The sequence below is a fragment of the Bemisia tabaci genome, chromosome 10 (assembly GCF_918797505.1).
Source record: "Bemisia tabaci chromosome 10, PGI_BMITA_v3".
NCBI classification, from domain to species: domain Eukaryota; kingdom Metazoa; phylum Arthropoda; class Insecta; order Hemiptera; family Aleyrodidae; genus Bemisia; species Bemisia tabaci.
This window is the reverse complement of record NC_092802.1, coordinates 6,481,212-6,496,388: the sequence shown is the minus strand read 5'-3', so window position 1 is coordinate 6,496,388 and position 15,177 is coordinate 6,481,212. Positions and strand designations below refer to the sequence as shown.

The 15,177-nt window shown below is 37.0% G+C and overlaps 1 protein-coding gene across 1 annotated transcript in view; it reads right to left on the bottom strand.

Annotated features, from left to right (window-relative positions):
• nsl1 (non-specific lethal 1) overlaps positions 1–15,177 on the bottom strand; it is a 28,046-nt gene that overhangs the window by 6,349 nt on the left and 6,520 nt on the right. Inside the window, 5 exon segments of the mRNA XM_019040479.2 lie at positions 264–339; positions 1,777–1,884; positions 6,961–7,004; positions 7,007–7,200; positions 12,724–12,936. Coding sequence (XP_018896024.2) covers positions 264–339; positions 1,777–1,884; positions 6,961–7,004; positions 7,007–7,200; positions 12,724–12,936 — 635 coding nt within the window.

Below are 15,177 nucleotides of genomic sequence, written 5' to 3'. Positions count from 1 at the left end.
GCCTCAGTACACAGGGGCACATTTTTCCAGAGAGTAACTTTTCTAAAAGTACAATGAAAAGTTAGCATTTAAGTTTTAGACATGAAACTCTTTTTAATATTCCAAAGGATAAGTTCCATACAGTTTACTTCAGTTTAATGAAAATTTCAAACTTAATCTTGCCGTGAATTAACTTTAACTGGATGACTGGAACAGATAGGAAGGCATTCCTTGGCTTTTTGGTGAAACCAAAATGAATTTTTGGGAGAAAATAGGGCACTTACATCACTATCTTGACTAGGTGTTTTAACATCATTGTTTTTAGCGTCTGTGAGGTAGTCCTCCTCAATGACTCGCCACCTGTGACAAAAGGAAGTAAAAATTAGAAAGAACATGGAACTTCACCAAAACTACGAATTATCCACTTATCAGTCAGAAATTATTCAGATTACCATATCCTTAACTTTCTTATCAGCATTTTGGTAGAACGCTCTCTATAATTTCTGAACTTCCCAGTAAAGATTCAACCAACAATGGCCACAGTTCTCGGGGCGAAATATTCTTGGGACAGTCTTTGCGTTACTAGACTTTCCATGGAGCCTCTACAGCCATGCGTTAACATAAAAATGGCTGTTCAGCTTGCAAATTAGCAAGGCTAGGTTACCCTCCCGCTTCACGTCTTCATGAATCGCATTATTATACAGCAAGCAGAGCTCTGCTTGTGGATATTTTCCGGAAATTATGGATTTTGCAACAGCTGATCAGTTACAGTTAATTCCTGCTGGAAAATCGGTCAGGACGACCAAAGAAGTCGTTTCATGTACGCTTACTAATCATTCCTACCTGATTGACTGTTGCCAGCCTTCATTAAAAATCTATCAATAGAGCTTTGGTCAATGAACAAAAACCATATTAATGCAAGCTAACATGAGGACTCTGCGTTTCTGAGAGCTGATGTGATTTTTAGACTGCCAACTGTTAAATTCCTTGGATATTAGTATCTTTTCATTTGAATATTCATTCCAGCGGTCGAGTCCCATAAAATTGCAATTTTGCTTGTTCAATTACAGCCTTAAAACTGGTGGAAACAATTTTACAAGAGGCTCAGATTTGCTTGTGAGAAAAAGTTACGGCAGGGTGTCTACCAAAATTTTCTTTCCCTCCTTTCTGTAATTCCATGTTTTCCTTGACCTTTTTGTTTTCAAGGATGCCAACTAAAATTTCATTTTGGATTTGTCAGATATTTACCTGATTTCTCCTTTTATTACAAATAAAATTTCTTAATTTTGAATACATACAAACTAGCACTTCTAAACATATACAATGAATTGAATCATATGTTTCACCTTCGCACGTGCTGAGCTTCATTTATAATTGAAAAATGCTCCGAGCGTTCGAAATTTCTTAATCCATGACCAATTTTCCTGATATTTTCTAAATTTTTCCAAATGACATTGATCTCTTTAACGGTTTTTTTTCCATATAAAAAGATGCAAAAAATGAACATTGCTCAGCACAACGTATTCATAAAGATCAGTAGGGCCATAAATTTCCAAGAGAAAAATTCACTACAGATTAGGAGAAAGCTCTACAGGGTTTAGTATTAGAGAGCAATGAAGTGATGCCATATATCACAATCTGGCGTATGAGTTTGCGAATCTCTTGCTTACGCATTCCTAACCAATTTAATTTTCTTGATTTTCCCAGTAACTGGACACCCTCAGAACAGGCCAACACTCATTTAATTGGGACAGCCCTCATACGCGTGAGAAAGAAAAAAATCGAGAGAATACTCACTTGGGTGTCAAAATTTCTTTATAAGGTAATTTCTCTACCCTTGTCATCGCAGCCACACTGTAAGGAATGACAATGTTGTCAATGTCATACGAATTTTCCCGTTTTCGCCTGAATCAAACAGAAAAAACATCAAATTAGGAACTTGCGAACATTGAAGCCAACAAGTAAACAAAGTTGAAATTCAAGTACAGGATGTATCAAGCTCATAATAGGTCTGTTGCATACACAAAAAACAACGGAGAAAATCGAAATTCCGTCCTAAAAACAAGAAAAATCACGAGGGGCAATTCTAGAGACTCGAAATTCCACTCTTTTGGGCGCAGTTTGTAACATGTTTTTTTCATCAAATTTCGTGTATCCATGAGCAGTTTTCCTTGGTTACCAACAGCCAGGTTTGCCTAAAAAGAGACATAAGAAAACCTGACCCGAATGAACTCACTATTTTACAAACTTTTTAATGCATATGATTTCATTCTTTTCAAGCACTCGCTTCCAACTTATTTCTTTGTTCCGCAAGAATAAAAGCTACAGGTCATTTGAAATGATACGCAAAGAAAGTTTGTAACACCTATCTAGATTACTTATATACTTGGGTTAGGTTTTCTATCATCTTCTCTGAACAAACCTGCTGACCACAAAAAAAGTATGTTACAAATTATGCAGACAGCGCACTTAAGAGAGGACTTCAGATTTTTTTGATGTGCAAATCAGAATCTTTTTGTGAGTTTACCCTTAAGAAAGGCTCCTAACTTGGCTGTGTCTCTAGCGTGCAACAGACCCCATTGAGTGACAATATTTACCTTTTCAAACCTACGAGATTATAACGTGTTAGGTGGTGAGGTGTTATGCCCTCCATACCCACAGTAATATCTTAGACACAAATACCTAGATTATTCAGTGAGTAGGAGAATGAAGTTCTGACAAACTTACTCAGATTCACTTGTGAAATATGAGATATTTAAACGACACAGATCTACCTTGGAGGAACTGTTAAGTCCTCACTGATATTCCTATTCATATTGCCAATCAGAAAAAGAAAACAACCTCCTTATCTGATTAAAAGGGAAAATATCTGTCAGAGATGAAGCAACAATGGACATACTAAATTGTGGTATCCAATAGATTTAATGCGGGTACATGTCAATTAAAGTGAAAAAGTATGAGTAAGCAGTGATAAACATGATATTCACATGTTTTCTCCCACCAAGAATATTTCTTTCTATCGACCACAAAATAGAATTGGCTGAGAAAGTTGTGGCAACTTCAGAATATTAACTTAGAAAAACAGAAATTGGCAACAAGTTAAGCTTTAAAGGTAATGCCTTCTTGCAGTTTCATTGATCATGTGAGAAACTGAGCTACTGAGAGATTTTAAAAATAGAAATCGATTTTTATGTAAGCTAGTATGTTGGTCAACAGGAACAACTACTTTCAGCCTTTCTGATCGGAAGGAAGATGATGTGAGATGGCTTAGAGGGCATTGGTATTAAAATGAATGCTAAAGATCAACACTCAATTAGTGCTTTTTTGATCAGGGTGTCTACTAAAACAGGCGGGCAAAAAATCAGTACTTTTACAGTACTTTTTCGGTACATTCCCAAGAAATTCAGTACCTCCTCCTTGCTCAAATTTCGACAAAAATACCAAAAAATGAAAAAATTCCAGACCTACTTGCGGAATTCCCGCATTTTATCAGTACTACCAGACCGCCTTTAAAAAAGTAGTACTTTTTCCGTACTTTCTGGACTTGTAGACACCCTGTTGATGTGTAGGCAGTGATTCATTCTCAACGCTGCGCAAGTTAAACTGCCATTCGACAGCAGAGAAACACAAAACAGAAATTGTTTCTCAGTAGAGCAATATGTTAGTTCCTTTCCAACTGCTGCCAAATTGAAAGAACGCAGTACCCACTGCAAAATTCGCATGTTTGTTTATGGTGCTTTAATCGGTGAAATTTGATAACTTCATTCAAGACAGCTGGTTGGGAGGCTAATGAGGTTTAACTGAAGGTCACTGTAGATGGATATCCTAAGTAAGGTGAAAATTTTAAGATCCAGGCACCATACTTGCAAGACATTCTCCTGGATGAAAAAACAGATCAGACCTCAGAAACACCTAGAGATCAAGTAGTCCAGTCAAATTAGAAAAATTAGAGGAAAAAATTCCCATACAAGCGATTTTTGGCTAAAGTTGCTTGTTAGGGTCTGGAGAGGCACAGGCCAAAAGTCCCCATCGATACCCCTTGTGCTTAGCCCCCCAGCCCCCCCCAAAGCCCCCCAAAAAGGCTAAAAAATCGGTTTTTCGGCTATATCTCGAGAACAGTTGGAGATAGCGAGTTGCGTATCATTGAGAAAATGTTCCTCATCAAATTCTGCAAAAAAAAGTTTCTTATGCTTTTTCTTCCCCAGGCACTCCTTGACCCTCAAAATGGCCGCCGAGTATGGGCGTCATAGCGTGCTTCCTCACTGTACGGTAAACATAGGTCCGCCTCTAGACCGCGCGGTCGCGCCGCCGAGTGTCTCAACCTTCTCACCCCGTCACCCTCTATATATAGTTGAAATTTACATGATATGCAATAATTATGTACTCTTACCTTGTTTGCTATGCAAAATTCTGTTTTCAGTCAGTAAACTTTGATGCTTCAGCAATAGCCTGAGGGCGATTAACAGCCAGAAAGGAAGAACACGTATTTTGATGACACTGTTCCTAATTATTGCCCGACGTATTTGTGTGTGGTCGATTCACGGATTTCGAATAGATCAAGAATTTTAAAAAATAAATCTACCTCAGAACTTGCCGGACTTAGAATCTTAGAAACAATTTCTAGAGAAAATTTGGCAAAATCAAATTATCACCTTAAATGATAGTCTGGAATTTATACACAGACACAGGTAACACTTACTCCACGAAAATGACATTACATGTGATCCATTGCGATTATTTCAACGCATCTCTATTTTTATGACGTTGCAAGAAGGCCTTGAGAATTGTTCTAAGTATGAATTATCTCCGTACCCTCAGTCCTAGTTTAATACCAATAGAACGATGAAAACGAAAGAAGCCTCTTTATGCGCCATTTTTGAGCCGAAACTAGAAAAAAAGGCCCCAAGTAACAGCAATTATATCCTTGATGGTGGATTTCTATTACACCGCGCAGTCTGGCCCCAGGGAGCAGAAAAGTTTGGAGATTACAGAAAAATACGTAACCTATGTCCTTCGGAATTTTGGTAGAAATTGCCTCATTATTTTAGACGGTTATTCGAGTGACATACCGTCAACAAAAAATGGAGAGAGATCCTAAAGGTACGGTAAATCAATGGTCATGGAAATTGCTTTTAATGAAGAAACAAAAGTAACTTTAATCCAGGAAAAGTTTTCATCTAATGACGAAAACAAAACAAGACTGATAGAAATTCCACAAAAAAAAATTCAGGAACATCGGTCTTCAAAATGAAATTCCAGATGGAGATGCACACCCATACTGATTGTTTAAACGGCCTTGATCTTATCTTTGGAGTCAACCAAAAATTGTGTGATTGTTGGAGAAGACGTCGATTTTTTAATAATTTTAAGTACGTTGTCTCTAGAAAATAAGGAAATATTTTTTCTAAAACCTGGTTGACAAAACTTTGAAGCAAAAATTTACTCTTTTAAAAGCCTAAACGCCTGTCCGAAACTAAAAGATTACATGCTATTTTTACATGCATTTTTCGGGTGTGATACTAACTCGGCAATTTTTGGAAAGGGCAAGATGGCACTCTGCACTTTAAGGAAAAAAAGGAAGACATTCAAGATTTTGCGGGTCATTTAAGGATAAAGGCTTAACATTCAATTCCATGTCTGAGTCCGGTAGCAAAATTCTCTTAAGTCTATGTAGTGCAAAGAAACTAAATGATTCATTAGACAAACTTCGTGTCTATTTAATGAAAAAAAATTCACTCAAATTTTATTAACTTCATTTCCATTTTATTATTTAACCGCTACTAAAATTGTAACTCATAAATAAAGTGTTCTTTCATTCCTTAACAGACCGCCCTTTCCTCCCTTTTTTTGTCCTCTCCTCCCCCCCCCCTCCTACGACCTTGATTTACGTTCTTTTTAAAAACAATGAATTGACCTGCGAATAATTAAAAAAAAAAAAAAATTGCCACGCAAATATGTCGGGCAATAATTAGGATCACAGTTTCATCAAAATACGTGTTCTTCCTTTCTGGCTGTTAATCGCCCTCAGGCTATTGCTGAAGCATCAAAGTTTACTGACTGAAAACAGAATTTTGCATAGCAAACAAGGTAAGAGTACATAATTATTGCATATCATGTAAATTTCAACTATATATAGAGGGTGACGGGGTGAGAAGGTTGAGACACTCGGCGGCGCGACCGCGCGGTCTAGAGGCGGACCTATGTTTACCGTACAGTGAGGAAGCGCGCTATGACGCCCATACTCGGCGGCCATTTTGAGGGTCAAGGAGTGCCTGGGGAAGAAAAAGCATAAGAAACTTTTTTTTTGCAGAATTTGATGAGGAACATTTTCTCAATGATACGCAACTCGCTATCTCCAACTGTTCTCGAGATATAGCCGAAAAACCGATTTTTTAGCCTTTTTGGGGGGCTTTGGGGGGGCTGGGGGGCTAAGCACAAGGGGTATCGATGGGGACTTTTGGCCTGTGCCTCTCCAGACCCTAACAAGCAACTTTAGCCAAAAATCGCTTGTATGGGAATTTTTTCCCCTAATCCGAGATTTTTTATCTAATTTGACTGGACTAAAGAGTGCTGCAGATGTGGGAATGAATTTTACTTCTGAGGAGAGTAAAATTCTTTGTAAATTTATTGGAAAAGGGGCACTTGGAGATCAAAATTATTCTCAATCCATTAAGAAGTTTGCAATTGGGAGCCTTTCATTTCCTGACGTAAGTCTTGGTCCAGGAAAAGGAGAAACATGCAATAGGATGTATGTGAGGTGATTCTGACAGCACTTGAACTGAATTTTAGTGTTTCTGGAGTCAATTGTGAAATCTACACTTAAGGAGGGGGTGGTGACCATCTTGGCCAGGAAATGTATGACGATTATTCTATCAACCTCTGTCCAGCTGCTCATGGTAGTGCGAAAACAAGACTGAGCAGGCCGTCTTCTCGTTTTCGTTGCGGCCGTACAACCTGAGAGAGTTGAGATTGACAACAAACCTGGTGAATTCGTTCCTGTCAGGTGCTTTCGCGACAGACGCGCTTTGGTTGTGCCCGGGCGATGCAGGGGTGAAACGTGGATGTCTGAGCCAGTCTCTGAAACAAGTATCTGCTCGTCGTCCATCGATCTCACCGCCACTCGTTTCGCTTTGACTTTTTCGACAGAATGACAACCCAGATTCTCCTTTAAAATCTTGGGCTTCCTACCCCTAATACCAGGTTTTTTCTTCATGCCAGGGCCTGAATCAAAAGACGCCAAACATAAATATCGTCATAAAAATAAACGCAGACAGAACATAATGAGAGACATAGCACAGGATGCGGGTGAATTTACGAGCATGCGAGACAATCATCTGACATACAGGAATACCATGGCTTTGAGATACCTAAGTTTCAGCATGAAAGTGATTTAACAGGCTTGCAAAGGCCATTAGTGCTTCTAGCAGATCATGCCAACAACCTTAAAAATAACTATATCAGTGGCCTCCTGATCATAAAGAATGATCAGGGTCCTGCTGGATTAGGGTGATTTGTCATTCTTTGAAATACTTTTTTCTTTCTTAGTTTCGGCCAGATAATGCTTGCGAGATACATCTTGATGATCAAAGCTCCGACAGCGTAGCATATGGAAGTTCAACGTCTTTGAAGTGAGGTTAATAGGATATAGTTTACATTGAGTTTGTCAAGTACTTTCAATGAGCTTTAAATGTCAGAATAAACAGCAGTTACATTGAAAATTATGCCAGCAAAAATAGGGGAAAACCCTATGCAATACACAATGAATTGAACTGATTGTTCTTCATGCTTTGAAATTCTAGTTTTTTGAGAGAACAATAACTTTTCTTACTTCCAAAATTTGGAGCCACATCTGCCTATAAGAGCACATGAAACTTGAACTCTTTGTCAATTGTTTTTGTCTAGTTCCGATACAAAATCATTATGCCAGCTGGCCAGCAATGTAACTGAACATTTAATTAGGGTAGCAATGATCATTCAAAAGATTTCTTCATGCTAAGATTTCATGACCCTCAAAAAATAAGGGCACACTTTTACTTTGTAACTAATCTACATAAGTGGGGTTTCAGAAAAAGAAGGGAAAGCAAAAAATAATTTCTTGGACATTTTCTGCTTTTAAAATTAACCAAAAAAAGTCAACGTGGAGATCCTTTACATCTGTCTGTTAGAGAGGTATATTTGGGTTATGGATGATTCCTGTAATTCAGAGAGAGTCAAGCAGCTTCTTCCTTCTGCTGTAACAGGAAATATTTAAATTCTGTGTTCAATCTCTCATAAGTTCCACCACTATGCATGATCATGATGAAAAACAAAAATAAATGAGTTTAAAAAAAAACAATAAAAAAAATTGACACCCTAAGACTTGGACAGACCAAAAATGCTGAGAGTTCGCATGCATCTACCATACCACTGAGTGAACATTGAAAGATATCATTCATGAAAAGTTCCTAAATCAAAAATTGCATTCCAATACTATGGTATATAAAATCTAAAATCATTTGCCATGTGTTTGGCACTTATTAGCTCTCTGTCTTTGGTCTGCTAGAAATCCATTTCTTGATGAATGTTTTTTGCTGACAGACACCGTATTCAATCTGGAGTCACCAAAGGCTTAGAAAGTAAAAAAGAGAGAGCTAGCTGCTGTCACACATGGAATACATTTCTGCAGGGAAGGACCATGGAGAATTTGCAGAGGAATTTGCATCACAACTGGTTGGGTTTTACCAAAATCAGCATAATTGCATTTCACATTGCCAAGTTTTCTCAGGTTTTAATTTATTGGGTCAAAATCTTTGGGAATTTACCCTTGATTATGAAGAATACACTCACAAAATTCCAAGTTTTAGTGTTATTTATTGGTAGTTTTATGTTAAAAATAAAACGTAAGAGAAAACAAAGCAAAGTCCGATACAGTTTCGCTGATTGTGGTTAAATTTGTCTGACTGGCTGCCTAGCAGAGCAGTATCTGAAGTGCCACTATGTAAATAACAGTTATCAGCAAGTTTTGCAATTCAAACCTTCCTACAGAGATGCATCTTCAGTGGGCAGACCATGAATAGATTTGAACCACTGCTCGTCTCTCCTTCTAAACAGACTTGGTTCTTCTCAATTGTTCCGCATAATTGTGAAATTAGAAAAACATCCATCTCCCTTTAAAATTCAACATTTGGAGGCATACTGATCACACTTGAAAAAATAGGACTACAGATAATCAATATTTTGCAGTCATTGCTCATTACTTCCGAGGATTTTCCTAACATTTCGTTCAAAAGTACTGATTAGATTTGGAATAAATGTAAAATCTGCATGGACAAGTGAAATCTCTAAGAATCATTTCAGAGAAATTCGATTCATTCTTTCATTTGGCCACACTGAGACAACACTGTGGGTTAATAAGACAATATCATCAGAGGAAAAAAGAACAAGTGCAAGGGGATTGTATATTTAACAACCCGAGAATAGGTGAAAAATTCAGTTGGGCAACCTAAAATAGATAAAAGGGGGATAAAAACTGAGTGGTCTGAAAAGAAAAGCAAGGCTCTTCGGCTGTGAGATGAAGGGTAATGGAGATTTACTGGCACAGAATGAACGAAATACAACTGAAATGCCTCTGAAGTCATTGACATGAGTCCCTGGGAAGAGAGCCAAGAAAAAGTGCACACAAGGGGTTCCTCTGACATAGTGCACCCAGACTATCATGCTGACTCTTCCACTTTAAAAAATGTAAAGTTTGGTTAAAAAAATAACACAACCTTGTTGAATCAGCACAGAACAGAGCCAAATGCGTTCCAAAAAAGTCATATACGTACATGGCTCTCCACAAAAAAACATGACCAAAGATAACTTTGAATTGGTGAAATATCAGTTAACAATTCAAATACGACAGTTAGTTCTCTGACCTGTTTGCCAACAGAGAAAGAGGAATACTTAGTCGTGCTAAAAACAAAACTGAGTGCTAACGCCGTCTGGTTGAGGTAGCACAGAAATAAAAAATTCAAGAGTTCTTAGTTAGAAGGGCTACTAACTTTAAATTAAGGGGGAAGAATTACGGGTAGAGGAGATGAAAACCATCCTGAACAGAGCAATGCAAAAGACAGGGACCCAAGTTTAAATGCAATGACGAAAAAAAACTAAAATTCTAAAATTGAGAAGGATACGCCTGCTAACTGACATACAATGTCTAGAAAACAAATCCTGAGGCTACGACGGAACTAAAAGCCACGCCTGGAATCCTACTAAAAATGAAAATTTCAATTGACATCTTGCTCATCTGATTTTACAACACTTCCAGACGCTAGGCAACAATGACATCAAACCAGTGCTTACTTACACTTTCCGAGAGAAAATTGAAGAACTTATTTTATCATACATTTTTACCTCGAGAATCAGAACATTTCAAACTTCTACCTAACTTTCTTTTAGGTGACAAGACTGAAAAATTTCAATCATGAATTTTCCGACATCATCAATTTTTGATAAAATTCATACAAGAAGGTTTATGAAACGATGAAAGTTTTCGCAAAGAACTGGGCTGCACCAGTTCAGACAAGTGGGCTGAACTTACAGTTTTTATAGAGATTGTAAAATCTTCCATTACTTCAATTCAGAGAGAGATATCATTAATAGGGACTGAAACTTCTTTCTTTCTTTCGGCAGGGTGTCTACCAAAACGGGGGGGAGGGGATGACAAATTTTTTTCTGCTTTTTCACTACATCAAACCTTGCCTATACCAACCGTCCGTCAACTTTTTGATAATCAACCTAACTATTATTTTAAAAACTGCCTGATTTGAGAAGGAGCTTAGGTGGCAGCTGTTTAAAAATAAATGAGTCTAGACTTTTTATTTCCAAGACTTACACAATTTTAAAGTGGAGAAAAAGCAAATGAGCTCACATTAGAATGAACAATCATTTCCACCATGAGAGAGTCAAATATTGGCAGAAAAACTGATACTCATTGATTTCTTACAACTTTGCTGATGATCGCCAATTATCTTCGCATCTTTTCTAGTTTAAAATGAGCCCAGAATAAGAAAATTGTGCTCATTGAGGATAGGCTCCAAGAACGAACTTGTAATTTACCAAATGAAACAATTATTTTATGGAAGGTGGCTTAGAAGGGTCTAGTGGTGAAAACAGGAAACAGTCACTGGCAGAAAGTCACTGGAACACTTTTCGATACGCTGCGCGGGTTCCACACTGCGCAGCAAAATGTTGAAGAATCACAAGATTTTAACTCTTTTCCACGCCTGGATTTAAATTTCTAAACTTTCACTCTACTTTCTGACAAGCCGGAGAAAATTCTACACTTTTTTCATTTCTCTATTCATACACACCTTGAATGGGCTTAATTCTTGGAAATAGCTACCAAATTAATCCTGTATGAAAATTTCAAAAAATGAAACGGAATTGGAGAAAATGTTCTTCACAAAAACCTGACATTCTAGAAAATGCTCGAAAATTTGCGGTACACTCAGAACTGTACAGAGAAGGCTACGGGTAACCAAATTTTGCCTGCTTTCCAAAAAAGATCTGCAATCCTGCAATTTTGGAAATTTCTGATTTTTCCCTTATAGATAATTTATCCTTGCGTGACTTCCCTACAATCTTCTACCATTCAGAGCTTTCTTCAAAACATTTGTGTGCTGACTCAAACAATTTTATGACAACATTTTGTGGCATCTTGGCAGTACACAATCTTAAGACATTACAACACAGCCTATGTATTTCTGAGTAACAGAAGATAAATCAATATCAGGGAGACGAACGACCCAAAAGAACAGTTAAGAATGAAGGCACTATGATGCATGCATGCTTTGTCTCTGAAATCCCATGCTGAGCATGATACCATGAAAAGATACGAATTTTTGTACGTTTTGAATGGTGCACCATTATCTACATCAATTTTCAGGGTTGCTACAGAATTTAGAAAACTAATAGCCCTGACAATTTTCAGGTACATTTTGGTAAAATTCCCTTACAATTGAGAATATGCCAGATGGTTAAAAACGCAATATGGAATATTTTTCAGGCATTTGCCGCTTGAAATGTCAAACTCATTCTAGAAAGCAAATTAAGGTGACAACAATTGGCCCACATAAAATAAATTTGGTAAAGAAGGCCTTATATCAGTTTTTCGTTTTGTCTACTGTTCGGTAAGACAATTGACTACATTTTGCAATTAGGAACTATAAATTTTCGTCCAGTTGAAAAACAATGTACTTATGTGCCATTAGTTTCCCTATGCACATAAGTGTTTCTTCAGATGAGTTAGAATTTATAGCTCCAAATTGCAAAATGTAGTCTAATTTTTCCTCAACAATTTCGTCATTTTCCCTGACTTTTAAAAATTCCCTGGCTGTGACAACCCTGAATTTTAGAAGGTAAAAAGTTAATTGTAAAATATTAATTTAAAAGCCATTTAGTAGCCCAATCCTAAAAAATTTTCGTGAAGAAGGCCTTGTATCTTTTTTTCATTTTGTCTACTGTTCAGAGAGACAATTGACAAGTTTCTTTTTCTGATAAACTTCCTAGCAGACAGAAACTGAAGAGAAAACCGTTGTAATTTCTCCTGGAAAAATATCTAACTGGAGTAAAAGAATTCTTGAATACCTGAGGAAACTCACGAAAATCACCACTGAAGTTTTAGTTACACCTGTTGAACAAAGTTCAACGGCCACTATCATCTACAGAAAAATGTGAACAAGAAACATAATTAATCAAAAAAATAAGAGGGCGATTGATTACCATGAATTGAGGAATTTTTAAGCGTATTAAGTTTCTTCCTATGTTGGAACATCTCTACAGAGGGCGCCAATTTCAGTCTCTTCTCCGGGTTCACCGAGTCGCTGCTTGAATCCACACTTCTCGACGAGTACGATTTTATGCTCATTCGAGAAACGCCTTGCTGCCATTCTGGTACCCGCATTAATGAATTTAGATGAGTAGATAATGATACATCTGGAACAAATTTAAACCCACAATTGTCACTTTTGGCAACGCAGTCATGACTAGTACTGAAATACATACTGAGGAAACTTCTCCCTCCCCCCTCCCCCCAAAAAAAAATCTTGTGGTACCTATCAGTATTTTTTGGTACAATCCTGGAAGGTCTTTAAGCAAGATTAATGGGACACTAGGTTCAGGTACAAACTAAAGCATTTCTGCAGATGATTATCATGCAGAAAATGATCTGACACACATTGAAAAGTTTAAAAATTATGTTTTACAAAAAATAGAGGTACTTGTAATTCCTAATGATTAAAAGGCAAAAATACAAATGATGTCATTTGTGTTCGAACTAGTAAATGTAGAAGTGTATATACTGAAATTCGATAAATGACAACTTCAACAAACTTCCCACTGCATAGATCCCTTTCTTCATCGAATTTAAAAAGGAAACATGAATTACAACAGTGATACAACTAAACCATGTATCTCAATTGCGGAGTTTAAAAAGATCCGCTTTGTTCTTTTTTTGAAGGAGAAAAAAATCGATAAAATTCTTTGAAGTTTTCTGTTCTTCATGCACAGAGAAGAAAAATCACAGAAGTTTTCAAGAATTGACATTGAGTAGTTTTTCGTTTAAAAAGAAAGTATGACAGGAAATCTGCGACATTGCAAACCGCGAGAGTGGTCTGGTGCTTTCATTATCGATAAGTTGCCGCTTTGATTCATATCTTGTGTACTGGTTCATTGCAGAAGCATTAGGACCCCCCCCCCCCCCCCCTTCTTTCGAAAAAAATCCTAATGCTACATTACTTTCTCATGATTTTACACCCATCAGAAAATAAAACATTATCCGAAAACTAGGTTTTCACAGGGATTAACTCTCTGATTCAGGCAAAATGGGATTTCTGTATGATAATAGTTGTTTTCTTAAATATTATTAAATACATTCTTTTCTCTATACATATATTATTCTACCTCTCCTTCTCTATTGCTAATTATTACACTTTCACTTTATTCATGAAGATATTTTACAATAAGTAGCGATAGAGAAGGAGAGGTAGAATAGTATATGTATGAGAAAATAATATGGTTGATAATATTTAAGTGCTGTACATACAAAACATCACTTAAATATATTAAATTAATAGATGTAAAGAAGTTCATAGATGTTCAACTAGTTACATTCAATTTTTCAGTTGCAATCAAGGCTCTGACAAATGGGCTAATGACTTTCCCCAACAGTAAAAAAGCAGTATGTCAGAAAGGAGAGATAATATTAATCAATTAGTACGGAGCAGTTGCAAAATAATCTGGTATGTACTCCTCCCGAGTCTTCCTCCAGTTGAGAGATAAGGCCTTAGAATATACATCAATGTTTGTGATTTTTCAAGCAGAGACTGAACTGTAACAGGGTTGTCTAGCTGTGACTGTTAATTGCGATTAACTCGATTTTTCTGCTTTACTTGGGTGAAGAATCATAGTAAGCTGACATCAATGATCCTGTTCATAGATACAGATATGACACACTGAGAGACACTCAGATTTCATACTATGTTGCCAAATATCTGAATTGTCAATTAATTAATTACTCTAATAATGCAGATGGTGTTTGATAGAACGTTTTAACTTGAAAAGTGGCTCTCTGAAATTTAAGACAAGTAAATGAATAACAGAAGAATTGTAAGGATGCTTTGCTTGGCGGACTTCTTGGAACTTTTTGTGTGAGAGAGTGGATATTGTTGTAAAAAGAAGTTTTATGAGTATTTCCAGACATAAGAATCTTAAAGAAAAAGGTCAATACGCTGGTAAGTCTTTCCGCCTTGTTGCCAGCAAGGGCTAGTGATAAACTTTTAAAGCAGTCATTTTTCATTCCATTCCGTTCTAGGACATTGATTGGGTTTCAATTTCATCATTTACTGATTTCCTGACACAAAAGTTTCCAATTCCACGATATTTGAACCAAACTTTCATTTGGTTCTTTTCCTTTCAAGTGCACTGACATTTACTAGTCGCTGCTTGCTAAATTTCACAATTTTCACACTGAGAATTTTCTGACTTTCCAGATGGTCAGAAACCCCGCATAGCGCAGCCAGCTTCCGTAAAACTTATAGACCATCCGATGTTTTCAATAAAAAGGCGGAGCGTGCTGAGCTAACATCAGTGATATTATTTGACTTATTAACGACCCCTCCACTCCCCCCACCCTTTGAATATACATATATGATAACTTTTTGTTGGTTCTAGAATAAC